The sequence below is a fragment of the Bombus fervidus genome, chromosome 5 (assembly GCF_041682495.2).
Source record: "Bombus fervidus isolate BK054 chromosome 5, iyBomFerv1, whole genome shotgun sequence".
NCBI lineage: Eukaryota > Metazoa > Arthropoda > Insecta > Hymenoptera > Apidae > Bombus > Bombus fervidus.
The window spans coordinates 1,620,516-1,645,734 of NC_091521.1; the positions used below are offsets into that span (position 1 = coordinate 1,620,516).

The 25,219-nt window shown below is 34.4% G+C and overlaps 1 protein-coding gene across 10 annotated transcripts in view; it reads right to left on the reverse strand.

Annotated features, from left to right (window-relative positions):
• Positions 1-775: 775 nt before the first annotated feature.
• Sif (guanine nucleotide exchange factor still life) overlaps positions 776-25,219 on the reverse strand; it is a 32,229-nt gene continuing 7,785 nt past the window's right edge. For 4 of the 10 annotated variants that reach the window (XM_072004018.1, XM_072004020.1, XM_072004016.1 and 1 more), the window contains exons 7-30: positions 24,499-25,057; positions 22,626-22,979; positions 22,385-22,441; positions 21,956-22,127; positions 21,347-21,574; positions 21,021-21,150; positions 15,383-15,528; positions 15,034-15,301; positions 14,771-14,914; positions 14,474-14,656; positions 13,909-14,163; positions 13,559-13,729; positions 13,030-13,216; positions 11,974-12,240; positions 11,056-11,336; positions 10,459-10,653; positions 10,121-10,229; positions 9,837-10,016; positions 9,627-9,745; positions 9,349-9,525; positions 9,036-9,223; positions 7,907-8,316; positions 7,602-7,823; positions 776-7,437 (exon numbers count right to left, since the gene is read on the reverse strand). In XM_072004018.1, coding sequence (XP_071860119.1) covers positions 7,259-7,437; positions 7,602-7,823; positions 7,907-8,316; positions 9,036-9,223; positions 9,349-9,525; positions 9,627-9,745; positions 9,837-10,016; positions 10,121-10,229; positions 10,459-10,653; positions 11,056-11,336; positions 11,974-12,240; positions 13,030-13,216; positions 13,559-13,729; positions 13,909-14,163; positions 14,474-14,656; positions 14,771-14,914; positions 15,034-15,301; positions 15,383-15,528; positions 21,021-21,150; positions 21,347-21,574; positions 21,956-22,127; positions 22,385-22,441; positions 22,626-22,979; positions 24,499-25,057 — 5,181 coding nt within the window. In that variant the 3' untranslated portion in view covers positions 776-7,258. Of the gene's footprint in view, positions 7,438-7,601; positions 7,824-7,906; positions 8,317-9,035; positions 9,224-9,348; positions 9,526-9,626; positions 9,746-9,836; positions 10,017-10,120; positions 10,230-10,458; positions 10,654-11,055; positions 11,337-11,973; positions 12,241-13,029; positions 13,217-13,558; positions 13,730-13,908; positions 14,164-14,473; positions 14,657-14,770; positions 14,915-15,033; positions 15,302-15,382; positions 15,529-16,277; positions 19,235-21,020; positions 21,151-21,346; positions 21,575-21,955; positions 22,128-22,384; positions 22,442-22,625; positions 22,980-24,498; positions 25,058-25,219 lie in introns of those variants that run through there. The other 6 variants (XM_072004022.1, XM_072004021.1, XM_072004019.1 and 3 more) reach the window with 6 other exon arrangements.

The following is a 25,219-nucleotide window of genomic DNA, read 5'->3' on the forward strand; positions in this document are numbered from 1 at the left end:
TAATACGTAAGTACGATGAATGGAGTAGAAAAGGAAGTAGAAAAGATACGCATCTTTGATACTGAATAATCATATTTTAATAACTTAATGATTGTACAAATGGATCATTCTTGAACATTTTCGTGTAACCGAGGAACAATAACAATAAATACAGGAATTATCATAATTATATAATGTTCATTACTAATGTATAATTACACAAAACATAAGCAACATGTTTGCACTGCCTTAGCGTATTTATACGTAAGGTACAAGGTTTCTCAATTTCTGATTCATCACACAAGTGTGCATATGTATCAATGACAGGGAAATAATATACGTAGAAAGATTCGTTATATCGTCATTGTATTCTATACTTGTTTTATTTTAACACGACCGGCCCACCCTGTTCCAATTTGTTTTGTATTCATATTAATATTCATATTCATATTCATATTCATATTCATATTCATATTCATATTCATATTCGTATTCGTATTCGTATTCGTATTCATATTCATATTCATATTCATATTCATATTCATATTCATATTTATATTCATATTCATATTCATATTCATATCCATATTCATATTAATGTTCATGTTCATATTGATGTTCATGTTCATATTCATATTCATATTCACATTTATATTCGTATTCCTATTCATATTTGTATCTCTTATATTTCCGTTTATATAATTATACAATAATAATTCTATCGATCTCTTTCATTTCAAATATTCGGGTTCACATCCATTCAAAGGGTGATGTCCGTTTATTTTTTGCTTCCCACTTCCTTCTTCTATCATTTTTCCAACTTCCTTCTCTCATTCCTCCATATACATACACACATACATACAATCAAACGTACACACATCACGGAACCACGTTTACCGTCTTCACTTTTATTCATTCACTCACTCATTTACTTACTTTTCCCTTTTTCTCGCATCCTGTCTCTTCTCCCTCATATTTTGTTTTCTCCTTTCACTCTGTATACTCGGTGCCCGTAACAATATCGAAATTGTCGTCGTCACAATTTAAGTACATTATGTTCAACGGTATCGATAAAGTTTATTTCAATAAAATTTCTGGATAATGTCAATAATATAGTATAATAGATGATAAGTACTTGACGATTCACTTCGATTGGGGCGAAAAATATGAAACTTGTTACTAGGCCAACTATGTACCAAGATACGTCTCCGAGCTATAATGTTGCGACCATTTGCCATTTTTCTCATTGTCTGCGTTGCGTGTTTATTCAATCTTCAGGAACTTTACGATACTCCTAACATTTTTAGGATCCGTTATCACGCACCAACGGCCTAATTTCTCACAAGCTAAACACACAAAATACTTTGATCTTAATTATTTTTTCGCTTTATCGCTCTTCAAATTTTCGATTTCTTCTCATTCTTATTATTAACAATATTATCGATACTTTTCTTTATTAATACTGTTAACGTGATTATAATAATTATAATTCTCATCTTTCGTTGTACCAGTTTTCCTTCTTTTGAAACAGAAAAAATAATTAATCTAAGATTTCCATTGATTGTCATATAAATATGAATGTATGTATGTAGGCGTAATACGATCTACTGAATGGAATATTAAACAATAAAAACCTTATCACTAGGTTTTTATGTTTGATTGATAAAGTATTTCATATATAACAAACCGATTTAATACTCTGAAAAATTGCGAGAAAGTAATATTTATTATTGGACCAATTACTCCTATCACGATTCTAACTCATTCTGTATCGATATTAATTCCAAATGAATTACAATTTAAAGAAGGAATCTCATTGTGTAGGATAAACAGGATGTTATGCAGATCGAGAAAAAAGGAAATACCAACTTTTGTTCGGAGACGTATCTCGGTAAAATTTATATAATAAAATTTGTGTGTTGTTACATATTTTAATGTTTTGTGTATGTAGTCGTAGTAGCAGCAGTAGCAGCAGTAGTAGCAGTAGTTGCAGTAGTAGCGGTAGTAGTAGTAGCAGTAGTAATAGCAGAAGCAGCAGTAGTAGTAATAGTAGTAGTAGTAATAGGATTAGTAATAGTAGTAGTAGTAAGAGGAAGGGGAGAAGTAGGAGTAGTAAAAGAAGTAGTAGTGGGAGTAGCAATAGTAGTAGCAGCAGTAGTAGTAGTGGTAGTAGTAGTAGTAGTAGTAATAGTAGTGTAGTAGTGTAGCAGTGTGATAGTGTAATAGTGTAACAGTAGTAGTAGTGGTAGTAGTAGTAGTATAAGTAATGGTAGTAATAATAGTAGGAGAAGGAGGAGGAGGGGGGAGGAGGAATAATAGTAGTAGTAACAGTGGTAGTAGTAGTAGTAGTAGTAGTAGTAGTAGTAGACAATGCAATAACTCGAGCAACGGAAAATCTGTAGATCTTAAATCCGCACGCATTATATCTATAATAATCATTAAGTAGATATTTTGTTATTTCTTCTCCATCGTGAAATATTAATCAATAACTTATTACGTACGTACGTATTGTGTGTATATGCGCACGTGTGCGATTATGCGATTACTATGTAAGTGTGTGCATATGTTGCAAAGTGTGCACGTATGTATGGATGTTGAATGAGAAAAAAAAGAGCACGTGGTTTTATAGCATAATGATAAATATAGAAAGTGTAAAGAATTTTATCGTACAGCTACGATGAAGCTTTCAAATTCTATAAATCGGTGTAAAATGTACATCTATCGCTTTTCTGTGATTTCAATTTGTAGTCTTATTTTATTTTTGGTTGGTTGACAATTTTTCATTTTTTCAAATTATTTCTCATTTTTTTTCTTTCTCTTCATTTTCTTTCCTTTCTTCCTACTCTTCTTCTACTCCTTTTTATTTGTTTCCTATAATTTGTCGTATTTGGTCTTATTCGGTTTATTCTTTCGTTATATACAATATTCAATAGTATACAATGCTCATTCGATACGTTTTTTTATTACCCGCGTGTGTCATTTTTCCTACATGTTCCAAGTGAACATACGCAAACTTCAAGCGAAAGTGGAGCGTAAAAGACGATTTTCAACCATGATCCTTCAAAGATACTTGACATAGATTTCCAAGCTTCGGTAGCAATATGCAGATGTATTCATATATTCATAACTCCCCCCCTTCCTAGAATATTACATTCCTTCCATTAACTTTTATACATTTTAATCGTTTCTCTGTAATATCCCTCGAAATTGAGTGAAAGCTAACATGAAATACCTCTCAAAATATTTTTTGACTGAAACTCATAGTCGAACTTTAATGTCTCTGTGTACTGAATTAAATACTAGCATTTTAATTTCGAGCCGCTGTTATAGAAAGATGTTTAAATAAATTTATAAATTAGACTTTAACAAATTCTTTGATACAGGTTGCTTTTGTAAAAATATTCACGAAACGTGATAAAACAAGCAGGATGCATTACCGACACACGCACACACACACTGACATACTTTTTAGTAAACATGATCAACAGCGTGGTGACCTATCATTTGTAATGTAATTCTACGAAATTACAGAATCTGATAAATGTATTAATAGCTTGTGTGATTTTTCCTTTTCGTAAAGATAATTATCGAATAAATTTGTTAATACAAATGCGTGCGAGAAGGATTTAAAACAAAGTCCAAGCTTTTTCATTGTACATAATTGCTGCACGATAAACATATCCGTGTATGCAACAAGATAGTGAAACTAATGATGGAATAGTTGCCGATCAAATAGAACGACCAATTGATTGATCGAATTTAAATTTCTTATGTGCTCTTTTCTCATTCTTTTTTAAATGAATGTCGCGCGAAGTATATCTCGCTACATTGTTGTTTCGTTTCTTCAGTATATCCAGTTTATTAGATCAAGTATACTGGATGACCGGAAATTTGAAATTTCTTACACAAGGGATTCATATTTAAATCGGTAGTGTCGAACATGAAAAAGATTAATTGGAAGACACGACTAACGAATATGCTGGCATTTTGACGAAGAAAAGAAATACAAGAATAATTTGTTCGACATATGGGCTGTCGTTGGTTGATATGTGCTTCAAATTCACATTTCGTAACGCATCGTACTATTTACTATTATTCATGAAATTAGTGCGAAATAAAACAAAATGAAGTGGAAACGAAACACGAATTGAAACGAAGTGAAATGAAATGAAATGAAATAAACCTTACGTTAAATTTTTCGTTTCATTATTTGTTTCAACAAGAAATTAGCGTAATAAATCTAATAGTTGCTTTGTCCGACACAAACGATTTATACCATTGATGGTATCCCTATGAAATATTTAAAAGAAAATATATAGTATTTTGATTATGCATCCATATATGCGTGTCATTCATATAGATAATATGTGTACACGTACATGTATATATAGGATGATTCCAAGTAGTGTTCAAAAATTTAGGGATATATTTTAATCGCCCAATGTACTACTTTACCTCTATCGTTATCGATTTATACTATTTCACGGCAACTCCTTTTTTCTTTTCAAAATAAAAAAGAAAAACATAGAAGAAAAGTATAGGATGTATCAGTGAGTGCATAGACGTAAGTAAGTTCTTACTTATGTATATACGATTCGCTTCGTTTGATATAGATATCCTTAGATTTATGAACAACCATTTACTCCCATCCTGTATACATATATTTTATTTATATACACACACCCACGAGCGCACATACGTTCACGCACGCACATACGTATATATATATGTATATATATGTATATACAGTGGCGTGCAAAAATGGCGTGCGGCCACCCTGTAAAACAAAATAAAAATTTTTTTAATTGGACCAAACGACTTATGTCTTTTTGAAAAGTTAGAAGGCTTAGTTTACTAAATGTCGTGTAAAAAAGATTTTGACGAAATTGCAATTGATCGGAAATGCGAAAAAAATAGTAAAGATCGTTTTCTTATAACCTTTTCTTTATCTAAGTCTGTAATGGAAATTTGAAAAGTATGTTTTGCACATTTATGTCAGTTATAAAAAGTTTGATCGAAATTGGTTAACGTTCCTATGAGCTAGGAACGATTAAAAATGGTGAAAATCGCAGTTTTCCACGAGTTTCAGCCTATAACCGTAATGAATCTAAAGATTCTTACGTTTTTCGATGCCTGTCGCTTGTTTCTGCATCAACTGAATTCCATGAAATTTTTAGCATATATAGCATAAGTGACATAAATTTATAAGAGATATTGTTTAGAGTTTCATTACTTAGTGAAATAAAAAAGTTGTAAAAAATGATCTTTACTATTTTCTTCGTGATTCCGTTGTAAGTTTTTCAAAATCTTTTTTACTCATCATGTAATAAGCTAATTCTACTAACTTCTCGAGAAAAGTCAAATCGTTTGGACTAATTTTAAAGAGGTTATTTTGTCCTAAATGATGACCGAATATTTTTGCACGCCACTGCATACGCGTATATGTACAGGGTGATTTTTTCGCTAGCCGACTCAAAAGCAGCGTCGCTAATCACTCCATGGATCAATTACTCTCATTTTCATTTTACATATGTACAACATATAGCCATCTCTGCACTAACACAGTGCCGATATTGACTTTTAGTAATGAATGTGACAGATCACATATACCGACACGGCGTTATCACTGCGGCGAAGCAACGTTTCTTTCGAGTTAACTAGCAAGAGAATTACTCTGCATATATATATATATACACACACATACATATATATATATATATATGTAGATATAGATATACTTTCTGTTTTCTAATTTACAAGTATTTATCCCTCGATATCATGTTAACTTATATTAGTATTCAATAACAGGGCGTTACGCGTCAAATATCGTTAATTTTTGTGATATTTATATATCGATGTTTCGACGGTATTCCACGCAGACACTTGTTTCACTGATTGCGAACTGTATTATATTAGTGGTACATTTAAAGTTTAAACGCATATATTACCGTAATGATTTCCTTTAATGGTATCAATCCGATACCATTGCGCGTATCGTTACGCTCTTTGTCATTCACTAAGCTAATAACCTGCAAACCTACAAATCCAGAAATCAACAAATTCACAAATTCATCCTTACAGTTTTAGCGTCGAATATCCTAATTTAGTTTAAGTAGCATTAAAAATAAAGTTTAAGTAACATTAAAAATAAAATTCCCTATAACGAAAGAATGACAATATTGATCGCGTCAATATTGCATTATATACAGAGTTTATTACGTTATATCGCATTGCCGTCCACGCAGAAAAAAACATGAAAATAGTTACATTTACATTGGTTAAAATAGTTACATTTAACCTAAAATTGATTAAAAATTTCCACCCAAATATTTTAAAAAAGAATTACTTCATTGTACGATGCAGTAGTAGTACGAGCATGCAGTAGTAGTAGCAGCACCAGCAACACCACCAGCAACAGCAACAGCAACAGAAGAGCCAGCAGCAACAGTAATTGCAGAAGTAGTGTGGTAGCAACGGCAGCAGTAGCAGCAGTAGTAGTTAGAGCAAGTGGTAGTAGTTGTAATAATAGTAACAATGATACTAGCAGTAGCAGTAATAATAGTAATAATAGATAAAGAGAGAGAGAGAGAGTCTTGCGGTATTCGTTAAAATCGTTTACTGCCTGTTAATATTGTTGGTTGAATAACGTATATCTATGCAGTTTACATATATGCGTGCGTGCGTGTATGCGTGTGTTCGCGCCCAAGTATGTATGTATGTACTTACTTATTTACGTATGTACATGTCAGTGTATGCGTGATATCTGTATTTTTTAATACAATTAATGTTTGATTTTGATTACAATATGATGATAGCAGCGAATAGCAATATCGCGTCTCTATTCAATAATAGGTGAAAGATTGAAAGATAGCTGACAAAAGAACGGAGAAAAGAGTCCGAGTACGATTTCCTCTGGAATTGTTACCAGTTGCGCATAAGACACGTACCGAAACGTTCTCCGTTTCCCATTAAAAGCAAAGTTCTCTCCCTTCTTTAAGATTCTCTCCTGTCAAACAATTGAATATCGTTCGTTGTACAGAGGAGTAGCACCAACGACGTTTTATAACGCGTAGCGCGTTTGGAAGACGAAACGAGAAGAAGGAGATGTACAAGGAGGGAAACGCGTAGCGTTAAAATTTAATTAAGTATTCCGCGTGGGCGGCAAGCGAGCGCTAGTTTTTACAGTTTACACGGTAATTGAGTAGTTATTTGGTTTATTCTGTTGCACGGTTTTTAAACTTAACTCGATGGTTCGTCAATCAGTTAACATCTATTTAATTTAAACGTGGTTATTACAGTTAGATTGTTGAGCACAATTATTGATTTCTATCAGAGACTTTCGGGAGGCGCTATGAGATGAGCTTATATCCCCAAACTCGCTGGCCGACTTACCCTTACGTGGCAACGTCGTAGACTCCCCTAGCGAGGGTAATTCCCGTGGTTTCCAAATCGGCGAACCTTCAACATGTAATATTCAATACAGATATATAATAATATATACATAAAATAGTGTACACATACATGTATACAAGTACAATACAATAGACCATATAACGTAGTGAGAGACCTCTCGTTTAAGATAAGAATGCTTATTCGATTGCATATGAATATGAACTTCTTACCAAGTTCCTTGACTGCGATCGGCTGATAATTTTCCGGTTGATGAGAAGATTGGATCAGTCTCGCCTGACTACCCGTACTTCCTGCTGAAATTGTTGAAGTGGTGCTCAAAGTCAAATGATTCGGTGTGCGGCCCAAATTCGCCTTCTTCTCACCTAAAAAAGCTTGCGAATCTTCTTCTCCTTCGGATTTTGTTCCTGAATCCATCTCGACTTTCACTTCTCCTGTGCGTTAAAAATAACGTTCCTTAGAATCCTCCACGTAAGAGAAAATTAATTGTATTCGCGTCATAAGAAACAAATCTCACCGGATGTATCGCTGATAGTCTTGCTTCGGGAGCGAAATGTTGTTTGCTGTTGATTGATTGCGCCTACTGGCTCCTCGGTATCTTTATCTTCGGAGCTTTCGTGCTCTACCGTTTGCTTCGATTGGCTATATTTTCGTTTTACGTTATGGGAAGTTGGCAATATTTGCGGTTTAACCGTTTTTTTCGATAGCGTACCGGTAGTTACGGCGCTACTGTTACTGCCATTTTGTCCCTGTTGGCTTGCCGACTGTTTCTCAAACTTTTCAACATGTCCAGTTGACATTCGTGGTGAAATGGTAATCGGTGGTTGGCTCAAGTTCTGTTTCGTCGATGGTATACTCATATTTCGAACCGATTCTCGAATAATTTGACGTATCGTCCTCAAAAACGCATTTCTGAATTCTGTTGTGCTAAGGAAATACATAAAGGTAATATATGTATAAATGTTACACATATTACGTACAATTTCGATTCTAATCGCTCTAGAAATCGTTAGCTGGTAGGGTATACAAAAGTCGGCTTTACCCAACCAATGTCAGCATTACATACCGTCGCCTAAAAAATACTCGAATTCCGAACATGGACCAATATGATACGAGTAAAATTGACAATGCCCATCATTTGATGGACAGTTTGATGGGATTATTATCTTTTTGCGAACTTTGTCAGGTTTGAAATAAAATATGTGGATATTAACAAATCCATGTGGGTAGCGTCGCGCTAAGTTGTTTTTGTGTTAATCTTATTAACACAATTAATAAAATGTTAATTTTGCTCGTATTATATTGGATCGTGTTCGCTATTCAACTGTTTCTTCAAACTTTACCAGTCAGCAGTGTGTAATGCTGACATTCCTTGGGCAAGGGCGATTACGCACACCCTGCGGACTGCGTCCGTAACGTAATATGAAAATGTTTGTTAAGTAGTATAGCATATGATACATCACACGTATATACAATAAAAAGTATATACCATACTTTTATATATACATACATATATAAAATGTACCTGACAATGATGTGTAGCGACAAATTAATGCAGGTAAATTCGTCGGATGATGCGGTGGTTCAGGGCAAAGCGTGTATGTTTTAAAACTTTTAATTCAAGAAGAAATACCGTTAGACGATACCTGTTAGAAAGCACGTATACTTTCTCCGATCTTCTCTGTAATTGACTTCTTAAGTGGATCAATTCCCACAGGAAATGAGATTCCATATCTTTGGCGGAACTAGCTCTAACTTGTACTTCCGTTACAGGAATTAATACTTGATAGCGAATTATTTCTACCTCACTGGAATTCGCTTTGGTGGATACCCCCTGATCAAAATATTATTAAATTTATGATATATATATATAATTACATATATATATTGTGTATAAGTATACATATAAATAAATTTTTATGTTATTTCTAAGATGAAAGAAGAAAATTAAAAAATTACCATAAGCTTCTTCTTTTGTCTCAATCTTTCTTTACATAAGAATACGACAGCAGACTTAAACACAAAACACATTGCGTGCAGTTCCAGCCCTTTCTTGATTTTACCAAGAAAGTCGGAAATATTGAGCCATTCGACCCCTCCATAATATAAAAGATCTCCTGGACTTAAGTCGATCGGCTGGCGAGATAGCATCATTGCAAGATACGTATAAAAAGCAAAATATAGAATATAAAATCTGGAAGTGGAATGCCTTTGAATGTTTATTACGTTTTGTTTACCTGTTTGCAAGACTTTTGATGTTGCCTGAACAAGTGATCAAAGATAGCTCCGTATTCTTCGTGAATCCTTTGCATTTCATTGATGTGTTCTGCTACTTTCTCCATTCCTTTTAAGGCTTCTGTACTCGTGATAAACAATTAATATTAATTTAACAAGTTTATGTATATATTTATATAGAGACAAGCATATATAATAATTTTCTCGTTTACCAATCAAGTGCTGGTGCTCTTCACTTCGTTCGTCAGTTAGGTTTCGAAGCTGTTGTAACAACAACGGATATTTCAGTATTCGTTGAATAGGTTTTATCAAGTATGATTCTAAAGTCGACGAGTGTTGCTGCCTTGGATTGCGCGCTTGCAGGAACTCTTGTAAAGCTTGGTTTCCTTCATCTAATAAAAGAAAATAAAGAAAAGTTTGTTTAAAGCATTTTTTTCATTTTCTTAATAGAGTATAGATAGATCTTAATAAACAAGAAAATCGGAATTTTACTCACTTGGATGTAAAACCTTTTGTGCTTTTGAGTGGCTAGCACAAAACGAACTGTACAACTTGAAATGATTTACGTAATATAAGAAGGCACTTCCAATAGAAAACAGGACACCCTTTGAAAAAATATAAATAATTCGCATATTGAACAATACAAATACATATAAATCTTTTACTTCGTACTTCTTTTACGTTATTGTTCATACGTATGTATATGTGTATACTTGTACGTATGTATGGTAAAGAGGAATACACATATGCCCATACATACAAATATTCGATAAAATAAATACAATAGATAGCAAAGGTGTAACCCTTTTATTGCAGATCATCAATATTGCATACCTTAAATTGACTAGGATGGTCGAAATTATTGAAATCAGCTTCCATCTCGATCGCATGATCAAGATTTTGTAGAAATTGTCGTTGAAATGTAACAATCTCTTGTATGTTCCCAAACAATGCGTTTATCTCTGCATTCGATAAGAATGTTTCGCGTTTAAGGGGTTCTAAGTAGTTCTCCAGCAAATTATTTAAGTTCTGAAAAAGTATTTCATTTATTCATATAATATAATACCTATTTTAGTTATAGATATTTTACGCGACAATATATGCATGTTATATATATGTATGTACCATATGTTTACATAATTTAGAGTGCAAACTCCTAAGATTGAGATTGAGATTCGATATTAACCGTGCTGCATTCTTTTAATCATTTTTGAGCCGATTGTATTTTTCTAATGTTACAAAATACCTCAAGTTTAGAAAAATATGAATAAATATTTATTGGCATGGATGCTTGAATTTTATGCGAAACATTTTCATAGATCTTGCTGTTTGTCAACGTGGGAACAAGATTGAAATATAAAAGTTTGAAGAAGGCAGTAAAGTAAAGCGTTACATAAATACAATTTCACAATAAGTTGTGATCAAACGCACCTTCACATAAGTACGTTCAGTTTCAATTAATTCTAGAATAACTTTCTTCAATTTCTCAGCATCGCTTAATTGCCGACTCGGCGTCATAGCTTGAGAATGAGAACTAACAACACTTCCAGTGGGACTAGATTTTCTTGTTTCACCAGGTGATCGACAGATACCAGTTACTTGTTCGGCGGTTTTCAATAAGTTTTCTATTTCGAATGAATTTGTGCGAGATGTTTGTTTGCCATTTTCCATGTGAGCTGCTGACGTACACTCCTGCGCGATACTTTCTTTGCCTACATTCACCGACATATACATATGAGTATGCACACATTATATATTTTTAATAATAATTTATTTGTTAATTTTATTTTATTAAATTATTAGATAAATATTGTATATTTTGTAACAATAATTCGACGCTTTCTAGTATGGATAAAATTAACTAAAAATCTCTTTATTAAGAAACAAAAGAATCGCTATTATGCTACTGCTACTGCTACTGCTACTACTATTACTATTACTACTATTAGTACTGTTACTGCTGCTGCTACCGCTATTGCTACCGCCACCGCTACCACCACCGCTACTACTACTGCTACTTCTACTGCTACTTCTACTGCAACTTCTACTGCTACTTCTACTGCAACTTCTACTGCAACTTCTACTGCAACTTCTACTGCTACTTCTACTGCTACTGCTACTTCTACTGCTACTGCTATTGCTATTGCTACGTTACCGTTATTGTACGAAAATGCATACAGTGAGAATAAAAATTAAAATAAAATAATGTTGTATATCCTAAATATCTTTTCTCAGAAAAATTATTACAAGCAGAGAGAGGGGTAATAGGAGAAAAGGACTGAAGAAAATATGGAATAATATTGAACGAAAAGTGGAAAATAAACTGTTCAAGTAGACGAAAATCCTTACTCCATCCGGGGGCTGGAACGATTAAACCGGAAATCATTTCTTCGCTTATAACCGGTGGATCAGAAGGTGGTGGCGGACAAACCAAACTCTCGATTATGTCATCGGTGACTCTCATTATGCCTGTAAGGTCTGGTGGTTCAGTTCGTGAAGATCTCATCATCATACATAGACCAACTTCTTCTTGCAACACACTTTCCAAGTACATCATGTCTAAATCGCTTACTATTGCACCGTTAATTACCATGATCTCGTCTCCTTTAATGATTCCTGAAAAATGTCAAAATAAAAAAGTATCACGTTAGAAATTGCTTTAATTTGAAGTCCGACGGAACATGTGCATTTTTAATTATCTTCACTATTTGCATGGATTAAAAAAGGATAAGAATACATATTATCATCGTTAATTTTGAAAAATACACAAAAATTAAAATGCGCTGCATAATTTATAATGTTTAAAACATGATTTTATATTATTTATATTATATATATAATTTATAATATATATTATTTAATAATTTATATATTATTTTATATCATTTATATATCATATACATATGTACATTATGCATGCATTGCTTCGTTAAAGAATGTAAATCTGCGTTTGCTCAGTTAATGGGGAGTACAATACAAAAAATCAATGTTTTTCAATGTCATTCTCTACAAGATATTCTGTAGATGCAGACAAAAAAAAATCTGATTAAGGTCACCCGACTTTGTGTTTCCACATGTATCTCACCTTCATTCTTAAATTAGATCAAAGAGGGATGGGAAGAGAATCTTGAGCTTGCCTGACTGATCTCCTATTTATATTACATCAAGCAGTTTTATGGAAAACGATGCGAACGTGCAATTTTATCGAATTTTCCTCTGAAGAATGATATATTAAGTTCGAGTTTACGAGTATACGTGTTTATTATGCTAAACGAATAAAAATAAATAGTTGATTGATTTAATTTCTGTATCGTGTTTATACTAGCAGAAATCTTGATTTATAACAGTTATAACATAACTCACAATGATAATCAGTTTGAAAAATGCGTGCACCGTTTTACTTACCATTTTGCATTGCGACACTCTTATCTTCAACCCTGCTAACATAACAACACAATTCATCCTGCCGATCGGAATTCTCAATTAATTCTGCTTCAACCGAAAAACCCCACATTTGTTCAAGAGTATTCCGTTGTAGCTCTACTTGATATAGGATTTTCGCGCAAACTTCAACAATCTCATGAGTGTGCAACTGAAATATATGTATATTTACTTAGATATGCTATAAATATGTAATTATTTCATTTATTCTTCGTTTACAATAGTCTCAAAATTAGTAATTAATAATTAGTCATTATTATAAAGCAGATAGTACTTTGTTTCTAGTAACAATAAAACAAAGGGATAGCTTTTCATATAAGTAAAAATGTTCGAAATCAAACTTCTCGATAGAGAATTTTGCAATAAGAATATATATACTATATGTATAATAAATTACTAGAAAATGATTACGTCAATTTAATTGGACCAAAGAAAAATCGACAAATAAGTGAACGATTTAATTCGTAACATATAACACGACATTAATACTTACATAAGTTTCTATCATGTCCGTTCTATGTGGTACGAAATAATTATGATCTTCCATGTCGCGTCGTTTCTTTACACGAACGAAATGTTCCATCGGATTAAGATTTTTTCTGTTGCAAGCACTCGCAAGGAATTCCTCTACTGTCATAGCGTCACGCACAAAGACGGATACCAGCTGAAAATAGAAACGTAGATAAATGTGAAAGAAATTATCTTAATTTTAATTATTTTAATTTCAATTGTACAAAGTTACCGTTACAATGTTATATTCTTTCTAATTATTTCAATTGCGAACATTCATAGATACTTGTACTTTTAAATATAATATCACAAACAACAATTAGGGTCGCTTACCTGATTTTCCGGTACATACACCTTCACGGTTTTCTCATCATCTCTAGACGATATTTGAAGGGATCTCCTACTCGATCCACTATTGGATCTCGATAGTAACGGTGGTCTTCTCTTGGTAGCTCCTCGTCCTGCTAGTAGATTATTCAGCAACGAAGGACTTCGTGCGCATATAAAAGCATGAAACGACGATACGGTAAAGACTCCTAATTTGTTTAATGTTTGCTTCGTAGCACGAGATACGTGCGTCAATAAACTCTGCGGAGAAAATAAAAGATTTGAATCGAGGTGATTCTCGTATCGGAATTATCGGCTACCCCTACTAATCTAGCGGAAACTGGCTCGTTGAAGTTTTACAAGATTCTATTTGTGGTTCACGGTGGTCGATACAAGTTTCCGATTCTCTATACGGTCTATAATGAGTATAAATTATGCACGTTAACGTAACACGCAAGGACGTTTTACATACTATTTGCGTACCATAGTCGAAAATTTCATTTAGTCATTACACTTATTAGAACTGTATTACGCTTAAGTCAAAATACAGATAGAGGTGAGGTATATAAACCTTTGGGTTTGGTAATTCGCCACTCTGTAAACTCGCCATATAGCATCTTAGTCGGAATTGCTCGCAATGAAGTCGCTCCAAATTTTCTTCCCATTGAACAATTTGATTATTAATCTGCTGTTTTGTTTCTACATCGGATACAACAGATTGCTGAAGATCCGCCATGTGTTTTAGTTTATGATCCTATGAAAAAGACGATAGAGACGTTTTAACGATTTTCCCGAACTCTTCCGCTTGGTAATCAGAAGGAGCATAAATTAAAGCAAAGTAATACATAGCTATATCCGGTCCGCTTACCGATTCTATCGCTTTCTCTAAGCGAAATATTTCTTCTTGCAATAAATGAAGGGTTCCGGTTTTACCACGATGACGTGCAAACGCAGCGGCACATGCTGAATGTATGCTGTTCACCCAGTTTTCGAGTTCCACTTGACATGGTGCCTAGTATATAAAAGTAAGAAAGGACTTACGGTTGATAATCGAGCAATATATATCGATAGAAACTGTATTATCTAGCGTATGACACGGTAATTCGTAATGGTTTCGCAATACGCGCTTACCTGGAATAAATAAGCATCGCCGAATGCGGTGCTCAAGCAAAATATGTAATCCCGTTTTGGATGTTCCGGAATTGGTTGCATTATTGCACCATCGACTATAATCAAGTGTTTTGGTGCTGCCTCCATGGCTCTACTTTCTTGCGAATCACAAGGATAGAAGAGAAGGGTAGTTCCCTTTAAGCAAACCCAATAACCTTTCCAACCCCTCTTCCTCGCCAGCTCGATTTGATGCTTCTTTCGTAACAACCATTTTTTCACGCTTAAAAATCTGCAATTTGATATTTGTGTTAAATTTACGTTAGAAACTTGATGTATATTTCTCTATTACAAAGCTCTTCTTTCCGCTTACCCAGCTTTTCGAACTGCTCCCGTGCAATTGAACGAAGCTGCAGCGGTACCAGTCTGTTTTCCTCGATATGGAGAATTTATGACACTTTCACCATCGTCGTCATCGCTAACGGCAGTAGTTAGCGACATTTTATCATCGTCTGACATCTACAACATTTACCAATATTACTATCCGATTTGTCCACTTTCTCCACTTCAATGAAAAGGAATGACAAGAAAGTATGTATATACATTGTTTTCAATCTCAAATGTACAATATCAAGTGGACATTTTGCGAACTATACATATTTATAAACATAATTTTTATTACGATCGTAAGTGCAATCCAAGTAGGGTTGGCGTATAATCAAACGTAAACAATTTCTCAAACTGGAACAGAATAATCAGGATCTATGTGTGTGTGTATGTGTGTAAAAAAGACGATGAAAAGAGCAAGAGAAAAAGAAAAAGAAGAAACAGCAAAAGGATGTGTAGAACGTGTGACGAGCATAAGAATTGATGCCTCTCATGTAAGAATAAAAATGGTATTATACACCAATTACGAATATTAACATATCAGAAATGTTGATACTTGTGCTATATACTTACTTTATATGTTCTACCATTTTACGTATTAGCATGTTTATTTAAATATAATAAATGATCGTATATAACGATACATTGTGGAAAAAATGAGTAAAGATATGGTAAAAATACAGTAACTGCGGTGTATCAACGTCGGTATACATAGTTATTGATTCTTGTAACGATATATCGGTAAAGGTAACAGCAACGATAATGGTAACGGTAATAACGACGGTATAACAGCAACGATAACGGTAACAGCTACGATAACAATAATAGGAACTAATGAAAACAAGATTATAATAATAACGCGGAAACTCTGGTGTCTCTACCTTTTTAGCATAATTTGTCATACCGCGAAGCTTTTCGCGTAATCCCCAAAAGCCTTCACCAGCCCAAAAACTTACGACTTTTTTTAGAAAGTCGGCGTTGCAAGCATCCGCTGTCATATGCGGATGGTAATGACAGTAGCAACCTTCCTTCAGGAGCTTCATATTTTTCTTGGCGGTGCCGTTTATCTTGAACATGATCTCTTTGCGGGCAATGCTGAGACCGTGGATGTAATGCTGAGCCCAAGTGTTCAAAGCACCGTTAATGATCCTAAGCAACTTGTAGTAGTAACCGTCACCGAGACCAAAGTTGACTTTTTCTCGAACGTTCTTGTAATTAAACCAATACAATTTTCTCGTTTCATTGATACATATTACGCTGATGATGTGCCTTTTGCAAAGGCAAAAGTACTTTCTGCAATGTTTTTTGTGAAGTGTTTTCAAATCTGTGTAGCTGCTGCTCGGATTTAACAGATTCAAGGTACTATTCATGCACTTGATCGACCATCTCGGTTCTACCATTATCGTATATACTTGGTTACGTTGATGCTTTTGCTGAACCAAATCAAAAGATTTTAGATGGACGAATCAACGAGAGAAAACGAACCAGCTTTTCCTAAACAGTTAGTAAGCAAGAGTAACTTGATTCGAATTCGTCAAAACCATCGTGTTCACCTCAACCTGTTCGTTCTTTTTCCCCATCGATGCCTTTATTGTCGTTTGGACGGTGGAAGAATAGACAACGTGTCGTTCAATCGTAGATTTGGAAGATTCCGTTCGATTTGGATTCCTTTGTTAATTTGATTCAAGCTCGAACATGTCTAAAAGCATCCTTCTATAGAACATTTCGTATCGCGTTTCTCTTTTACGATTCTAAACATGAAAGAATATTATTTGATTGACAAACGTTGCGTTAATCATTGTAAGAACTGATCACCTTGTTATCTTGAAACTCGATGCTTAAGGCATAAATTCTTCCCTTCGGTTGAAAATTTGGACAATCTTTTTAGTAAAAGCGACAGCGTATGGCTCCAAAAGTTTCCTGAATAGATGTAAAATGTTAATTACGAATGTGCATACGAAATAAAATAGGCACAGTCGTCGTGCATTGTGCATTTTCTGCCAGCATTAGATTATCGCTCTGACAGAAAGAGCTTTTTAACCATTAGTCCAAAAGCCTGTAAGAGCCACGTAGTCATGTAGAGAAAAGACAATAGAAACGACGAAAATAAAAGAAGCAAATCCCCTAATCGATTTCAATATTTTACACTTTATAACAATATATTTGATATTTGTCACGAAGGACAGAAGCAATCTTGTCGCTACGTTTTCATTACATAGGAGAAAATATTATAATACCACCGTTGTAAGATGAAAGTCTTCCGATTATTTGTACATTTATAATCTCTACTTAAGGCAAACTGCTTTTGCACTATACAGATCACTACTAGGATCCTTTTTACGTGATTTTCTGTTTCGTAAAACTAGAACAAATCTGATTTAGAAAATCGACAATTTCGCGGATATACCGTAAACTTGTACTTTATGTGTCTTTTTTTTTTTATATGCATATGTTTCAACAGGGATGCCCATTTCATCCTTCCATTTGGTTTTATTTTTCAAGGTACGTGCAGAAGGAAACGTTCGCTCTCTCTCTTTCTCTCTCCCTGCTCCTTTCTCTCTTGAATAAGACTTTTCTTTCTTTTAATACTTTCATCGATCTTTTTTAAGAAGCGATAATCAAATCCCGGGGTTGATTAACAAACCGAAAGGATTATTCTAAAAATGTTCCTTTTTCTTGGTAAGTGGATAGGTTTCAAAGGTAAATATATAGAATACTTTTGCAATATACGCATAGAAACGAACTCTCTGTATAAAAATATGTTGCATTTCTCAATATCACGTTCTCTTTAGCGTTTTATATATACATACAGATATTCTATTCGAACACCAAATACCGTATCTCAGTTTAAAAATTTCTATTCCTTTTCGAAATTATTCTTCCTTTCTATTTTCATCCGCATACATCTGTTGCCTTTCCGTTATCCTTTTTATGTATTCTTTATACATATCCATATTTCTCTTCTACACTTCTTCTCTTTTCCTGCTCAACTCTTCTTTTTCTTTGTACTTCAGAACAACATTTGTTAGAATGAGTTTGTTTGTTAGCTCATTACCTGCTTTTCTAATTTCTCTAATTTCTCTAACTTATAAATCTATGTATCAACTATTTTGGAAAATCGTTGCTAAGCGAAACGGAGCAGGGAAATCAAAATAATAAATATACCAGGTATCTAATCATTCAATGTATGCATGAATAACTAAAACTAGTCGAAGAACTTGATGTGTAGTTGTTCTTTGTCAACAGCACGTGAGCCCGCACGTGTCGAACGATTGTTTTAAATGTGATTCTTCCAGAAGGAAAATTTCTATACGAGGTACCAACGAAAATATTCTTGTCCGTCGCAGTTCTTCTAGTGGAGTTGTTCGGTGTGTAGCTGTGTAGTTGTGTAGGTGCTACACAGCAAACCGCGGGTTCGGATATTTCTCTGAGAAAATCTTATTTGTTCACTACCGATTTGAATCTTGTGCGAGTAACCGAAACGTTTTCCTGTTCAACAACGTATGATAACAGAACTTTGCGTGTACGGCCAATCTTCAGAAGTGTCACTAGTATCTCCATTCATTGTGAAATGCGCGTGATATTCCGCTGGATAGACTCCAGACGGTATTGGTCCTCCGAATCTTGGAGAACCGACCGCTAATTGTTAGCGAGCAAACGAAATGACCACTTTAGTGACCAGAGAAATCGATCCTGATTTCTCTGAGCTTATTCGCTGAGCTCGATAATGATCGAGCTCACTTCTTGACTTTACGCGAACGAGCAGTGAATTAGTGGGCCGCAGCCACGAACGTGAGTTGCTCCCGACTGGGGCGCTGGAGAACAGAGAAGTGGAGCTGCTACCGCGAGGGGAATCAATACCTCGCTCGCTCGCTCGTTCTGTGGAGGCCAAATGGGGGCCGGGGTAAGCGGGGTAGTCGGGGTAGTCAAGGTAGTCGGGGTAGTCGGGGTAGTCAGGGTAGTCAAGCTACTCGGGGTAGTAGGGATAGCAGTAGAAGTAGGGGAAGGAAAAGTTGGCGAGGGAATGCGAAGAGGCCGGAACCGTCGGGGTTTGGAATGGGAAAATGGGTGACAGCACAGAAAGCGGGTGGGAAAGCGCAGTGGGGAGTAGTCTGTAGGGAAAAATGAGTCGTAGATATCGGTACTGGCTGCTGTTGTTGCTACTGTTGCTACTGTTGCTACCGTTTCTGATATCGTTGTTATTGCCGCCATTATCGTTGCTGCCACTACTTTTACAACTTTTAGTCGAGTAAAGAATACGTTCCGAAAATAGCGGTGCTCTCCTTTGCGCATTTTACGAAGAAGAAGCATCAAATACGATGCAACATAATCAACTATAATTATTGATATTAAAAAATTATGGTCTTGTTTTGACATGCTCGCGTTATTAATCTCTACGTGTAGGTAATACATATATATTTACTTTACATACACACACGCCCGAAATAAAATTCGAGATAATAACGTTTAATTTGGCGGTTGTAATAAGTACGAAGGCAAAATAACGTTGAATGTATATTTGAGTTGATTACTGTTCGCATCTACCAAGGTGTTCGAAGAACTATTTAAATATATAATCAGTCCACTTCCTCCGCTTCTCTCTCTTAAATTTTCCCATTGAACATCAATTTATGTTATATACATCATCTACATATATAAATGAATGTTTTTCTATATGAGTATGCCATTTAGGATGATGATATAATGAAAGGAACAAATTATATGTAACTCGAATACATGTTCATAACAAAGAAATACAAAATTAATCCCTATCTGTTACTTTCTTTTCATCTATCTATTCATCTAAAACTGATGTATCGTATTATATTGTGTTCTATCGTGTTATATCGTAGTACGAAGTAATAAAAGAAGGGAAAGAAGCGACATTGTGTACCATCAATGTTCAAGTACGATGCATAGAAATAGGCTGAAAGGTGACTCGTGCAAAGCATGTGTAGGCAGGGTCAGTAGGTTATCGACGTTTAACGAATAGATACGTATTTTTTTAGTACGTATCATCCTTTCTAACTGGTCACTGTAAAAATACATTCATTCACACGTATTACATTTATTTTATGATCAGATTATGAACAATAACCGATACAATATCACGAAAATGTGATCATTTATTATCTACACGTAGGTTAAATTTATATAAATGAAATACACAAGAAGGAGCAAATTGAATGACTTTCAAAGAATATCGATAATGAGTATTATCCGATTCGAGACAGGGAACTGTTCTTTACTTCACTCCAATTATGCGATTTATAGTTTTTAATAAATATATCTATCTTTTTGAAATTATAATATACACACACACGCACACATACACACATACACACATACACACACACAGAGGCTTGTAAACAACTATATGTCAATCTATTCTATCACAGTGTAACGAAAATTTTCGATAAACGAATTATCCTTTTTGATTGCATAAAATTCAACTCGACATAATTATTGTATTTTATTTGTCTGTTGTGAATTTGTTATTAATCAAATATCTGCGTTTATATTTTTATCTTACAAAGTGCAGCTAAGTGAAGCAATAGTGAACTATTGAAGTGGGATATTGATATAACAGGTTGATAAGGTCGACAACTACTTAGGAGACTCACCTCTGAGGACGTCAAGTAGCAAATTCTCGAGTCTGTGCTCTCCAGTGAAGCTTGTTGAACAATTCCATATCTGCCATCCCGATCGGACATATAATCCGATCTCACGCTGTCTTGTCTATCAAAAGTTCCTCTGCAAAATTCGAAAAAACAAACACACACACAAAGTGTTATATCTTAACGATTTGGCGCAAAGAGGCACGTATGCATTGTCAAAATGAATAGAATAAACGTCTTAGAATGCATATACACGTGTATATCTATTGATTATTAGAAACATAGCTTTACAATTATATGGTTAGTTAAATGTTTTGTTGCAAATTATTCACCTTTGTTCTAAAGAATCAGTTCGATTTGATTTATATCCGCTATCGTTAAGGCTGCCCTCGTGTCTTAGCGATGGTAGGGAATCCCACGGAGAATCTCGTTTATGTCCCACGTAACTTGGATTCATAGAACTAGAAGCACCAGAGCCAAGTGTCGAACTACCAGACTGCCATCCATCAGAGTGGCGAAACCATTGTGCACGTGCAGACTCTCCAACGCAGCTGGTACACCTTAAAATTTCAGCATTTTTATGTATCTACGAGTATACTATCTTGATTACGTTGTTCATTATTTCGAAAATAATCAAAAGCAGTTAACGCGAAGATGTACATTATATATGTAGAATATACTATTAAATAATATTAATATTTAATATACATTTAAATTAATATTATTGATTATCGTCGTAATATAAACGATTATCGTCTTTTATGTTTTCTTCGGAAAAGAATTAATAAGATGACATTTATTTACTGACAAAAGCAAATTTAAAGTAACGAAATAAAATTCTATTTTCTTAAAAGATGAAATTTTTCCAAATTTTTTACTTTTTACTGATTCTCTACTTTCCTATTAGTTTGATCATTTAGAAGACAAAGGCAACAATTTACCTAGAATTATAATCACTAAGATATCCACGATCTCGGTCAATTTCTCTGTCTCTTTTCTCCCTAATCATTTCATTACGGTCGCTGTAGTAACCGTCCCTATCCTTACTATTTTGTCTTTCATTGCAATAACGGTACGATAGTGGTAACGTTGACGATTTATTGGAACCGGGACCTGTGGAAATACCGAAGAATACGTTAAGGACATAGAGAAAATACATTGCTTGAAAATGAAACGATAAATTTCATCTCTGAACGAAATTTATTGATTGCCGAAAGATTTCCTCAACTTTTCATTTATTATCTTTTAATTATTAAATACGGATAAGTAATACGACAGAATCAACAAGTCGAGTAATGTGTAGTAGAGTTTGGAGTATATGTGTACGAAGACTTTTAAGAGGAATAAACAAGATACTTAATAAAACTTACGTCTTCGTGAAACGTGAGGTGTACGTTGAATGTTCAACGGTATATTTTTCGCAAATTCTGCAACATTGACGCTCGATTTAGTATAGAAAAAGGAATAGAGGAAACAAAGAAGGTATACAAAGTGAAGGTAATGAAAGGAAAGGAGAGGGAACAAATAAAAAGTGGAAAAGGAAGGAAAGAATGTGTGTACATAATACAGATGAAATTTGTCGGTAATTTAAGAAATAGGTTTACTACTCACCTAAATCTTCCATACTTTGCGTTAGCAAGGCCTCAAAAGTACGCAAACTGTAGCTTTCGGCATCCATACCCTTGGCCAAAGTATTCCTCAGATGCATCTCATATTCGAGAAGTAGCCTACTGGTTGGACTACCAGGTGTTGATATAGATTGCATGTTTTGTTGTTGATACGCCTGACCACCATTGCAACGACGCGAACTGCAGTGAGTCGGTTGTTCCATATCCGAGTTTCCATTCGACGAACTTGGCGTGGTCGCGTAACACTGATTATCGAAGATGACATTATCCGATGGCGGCGACATATCACCTGTGCATCGATTACGTTCCGAATCTAAATAGGTCCTGGCTCTGCTGCCTACGACAAACAGGTGCTTCATGCAGGAATTGGAAACGGTGTGATGTTTGTATTCAGCTGTCGAACGTAAAGAATCGTTACTTTTTTGCGTTCACGTTGATTCGATGGTGTAAGTTGACATGCGCCATGCATCCCTGTTAATCAACTACGCACCCCTTTATTTATTTATAGAATATGCAATGCAATTTTTTTTTTTTTTTTTAGCACTTAGAACAATACGGTACTAGCTGAAGACTAGTACATGTAGTTCATAGAATCGGTCGATGTCAACATCAATCAAGTTAATTCCACTAGTTTATTAAGATTTAATGAATTTTCTTTTGCACAACACGCAACACACAACACAGTATGTAAATGTGTACGTGTGTATGTGTCGCGATCAATAAAAAGAACCATTGTTTGGTCACTTTTACTTGTTCAAAAATTTTTACAGAGGTAATTTCTGCCAACACAATATTGCTTTTCAAACAGGGATGCTTATGTACGAATACATTTTTTTTGCCAGTTTTCTCTCCTTAAGACCCCGGTGCAGGCGAACGGTTTGCGATAGTGTCACCGCCGTGGTAATTTGCCGCTGTGTTATAGAATAACATTATTCGACGGACGAAAGCGACAGCAAATTGTCGCGGCGCAGCGGTAACGTTACCACAAACCACTCGTCTGCACCGGTTTTAAGCCTATCATTACAGTGCATGCATGTTCTGGCGGATTCGATACGTTAAAGCAAGCGAACATGTATGGATGTATGTTCATAAGTATACATGTATGTATATAAGTAATTATATATATATATATATATGTAGATTTTTACGAGTGTATGCATTTCGGTTTTCAGATGTTTCATTCGTCAAAATAACGATTCATCAAAACGCGCATCTACTGTAAACATAGTCTTATACTATATATTATACAATAATGTTTAACAATTGCACTTGGCACTATACTCTTGTTAATGAATAATCATTTACAAAAATATGGATTTTTTCAATTAAATGAAATATACATAAGTAATATATTTAAATATAGTTATACATAAAATCGTTATTTTGAGTGTGGAATAAACATTACGCTATTAAATTAATACGCGATAGAGATTCTTCTTTTCTAATATATATTCATATAAATAAATAACATGCAAACAGTTCAAAGAATAGAAGTTTCAAATATTCGCAATAGTAAGTAACAAAATATTTTTTGGAAAGAAAAAGATAAGATAAGAGATTGAAAGATCACCGATAGTTTGGTATTATTATAAACAATTGCATGTGCTTCATATATATATATATATATATATATACATATATATACATATACGTATATGAATATACGTATCTACAGACGCATACGCTCGTGTATTTATGACTGTATGTATATGTGTAAAAAGGAATTTCGTGTCTCGCTAAGTTCCAGATTGTAAATGAAACGAGTTAAATAAAAAAATATAACTAAGATCCGAGAGAACAAAAGTGAAAGAAAACTGCATGTATCGGACTGTAAATGAAATTGTCATCGTATGTACCAGTGTACTGACGTCCCATGTCATGCACGCTTCTAGATGCCTGGAACTTGTTATTATATGGTGCTCGATATAGATGCGCACAATTTTCATTTTCAGTCTCTTGCATAACGTATTTCTGATTGTTATTGCTTGGGTGGTAATGATAATTATGATGGCTGTGCCTCTTTCTGGTCATCTCTGGGGATGTAACGGGACTATCGATACTCGACATTGGTTTCAGCATTCTTTTCAAGGTATTCGAATCTAAACTAATTCCACCGTTTTGTGCATTTTCAATCCTCATATCATCCGTACTCTTGCTTTTTGATTTCTTTCCACTGTGATTATTGTTCACTATGTTAAAGATATTGCCATTTTGCATTTCCAAGTCTGTATAATCAGCAGACTTTGTATGATGTAATTGTTCTTTTCGTAAAGATTTATTTTGTAAAGTACCACCGGCTTGTGTACCCTCTGATTTTAACATTTCAGTACTATTTTGTTGAGTAGACGAATCTTGACTTTGCTTCTGACCTTTCTTCGGAGAAACTGCAGCGCCTTTTTCTTCCGGGCTATCGATCTGTAATTCAGATCAAGCAGAGACAACTTATTCTTCTAACTTTCTTTTATATTTCACTTAATTTTGTGCTTACTCGTACATTACTTACTTACTTATTTACTTACTTATAAGTAGTTATTTGATTTTGTTAGTGATGTTGAATCGAATGTTAAATTTAATGTA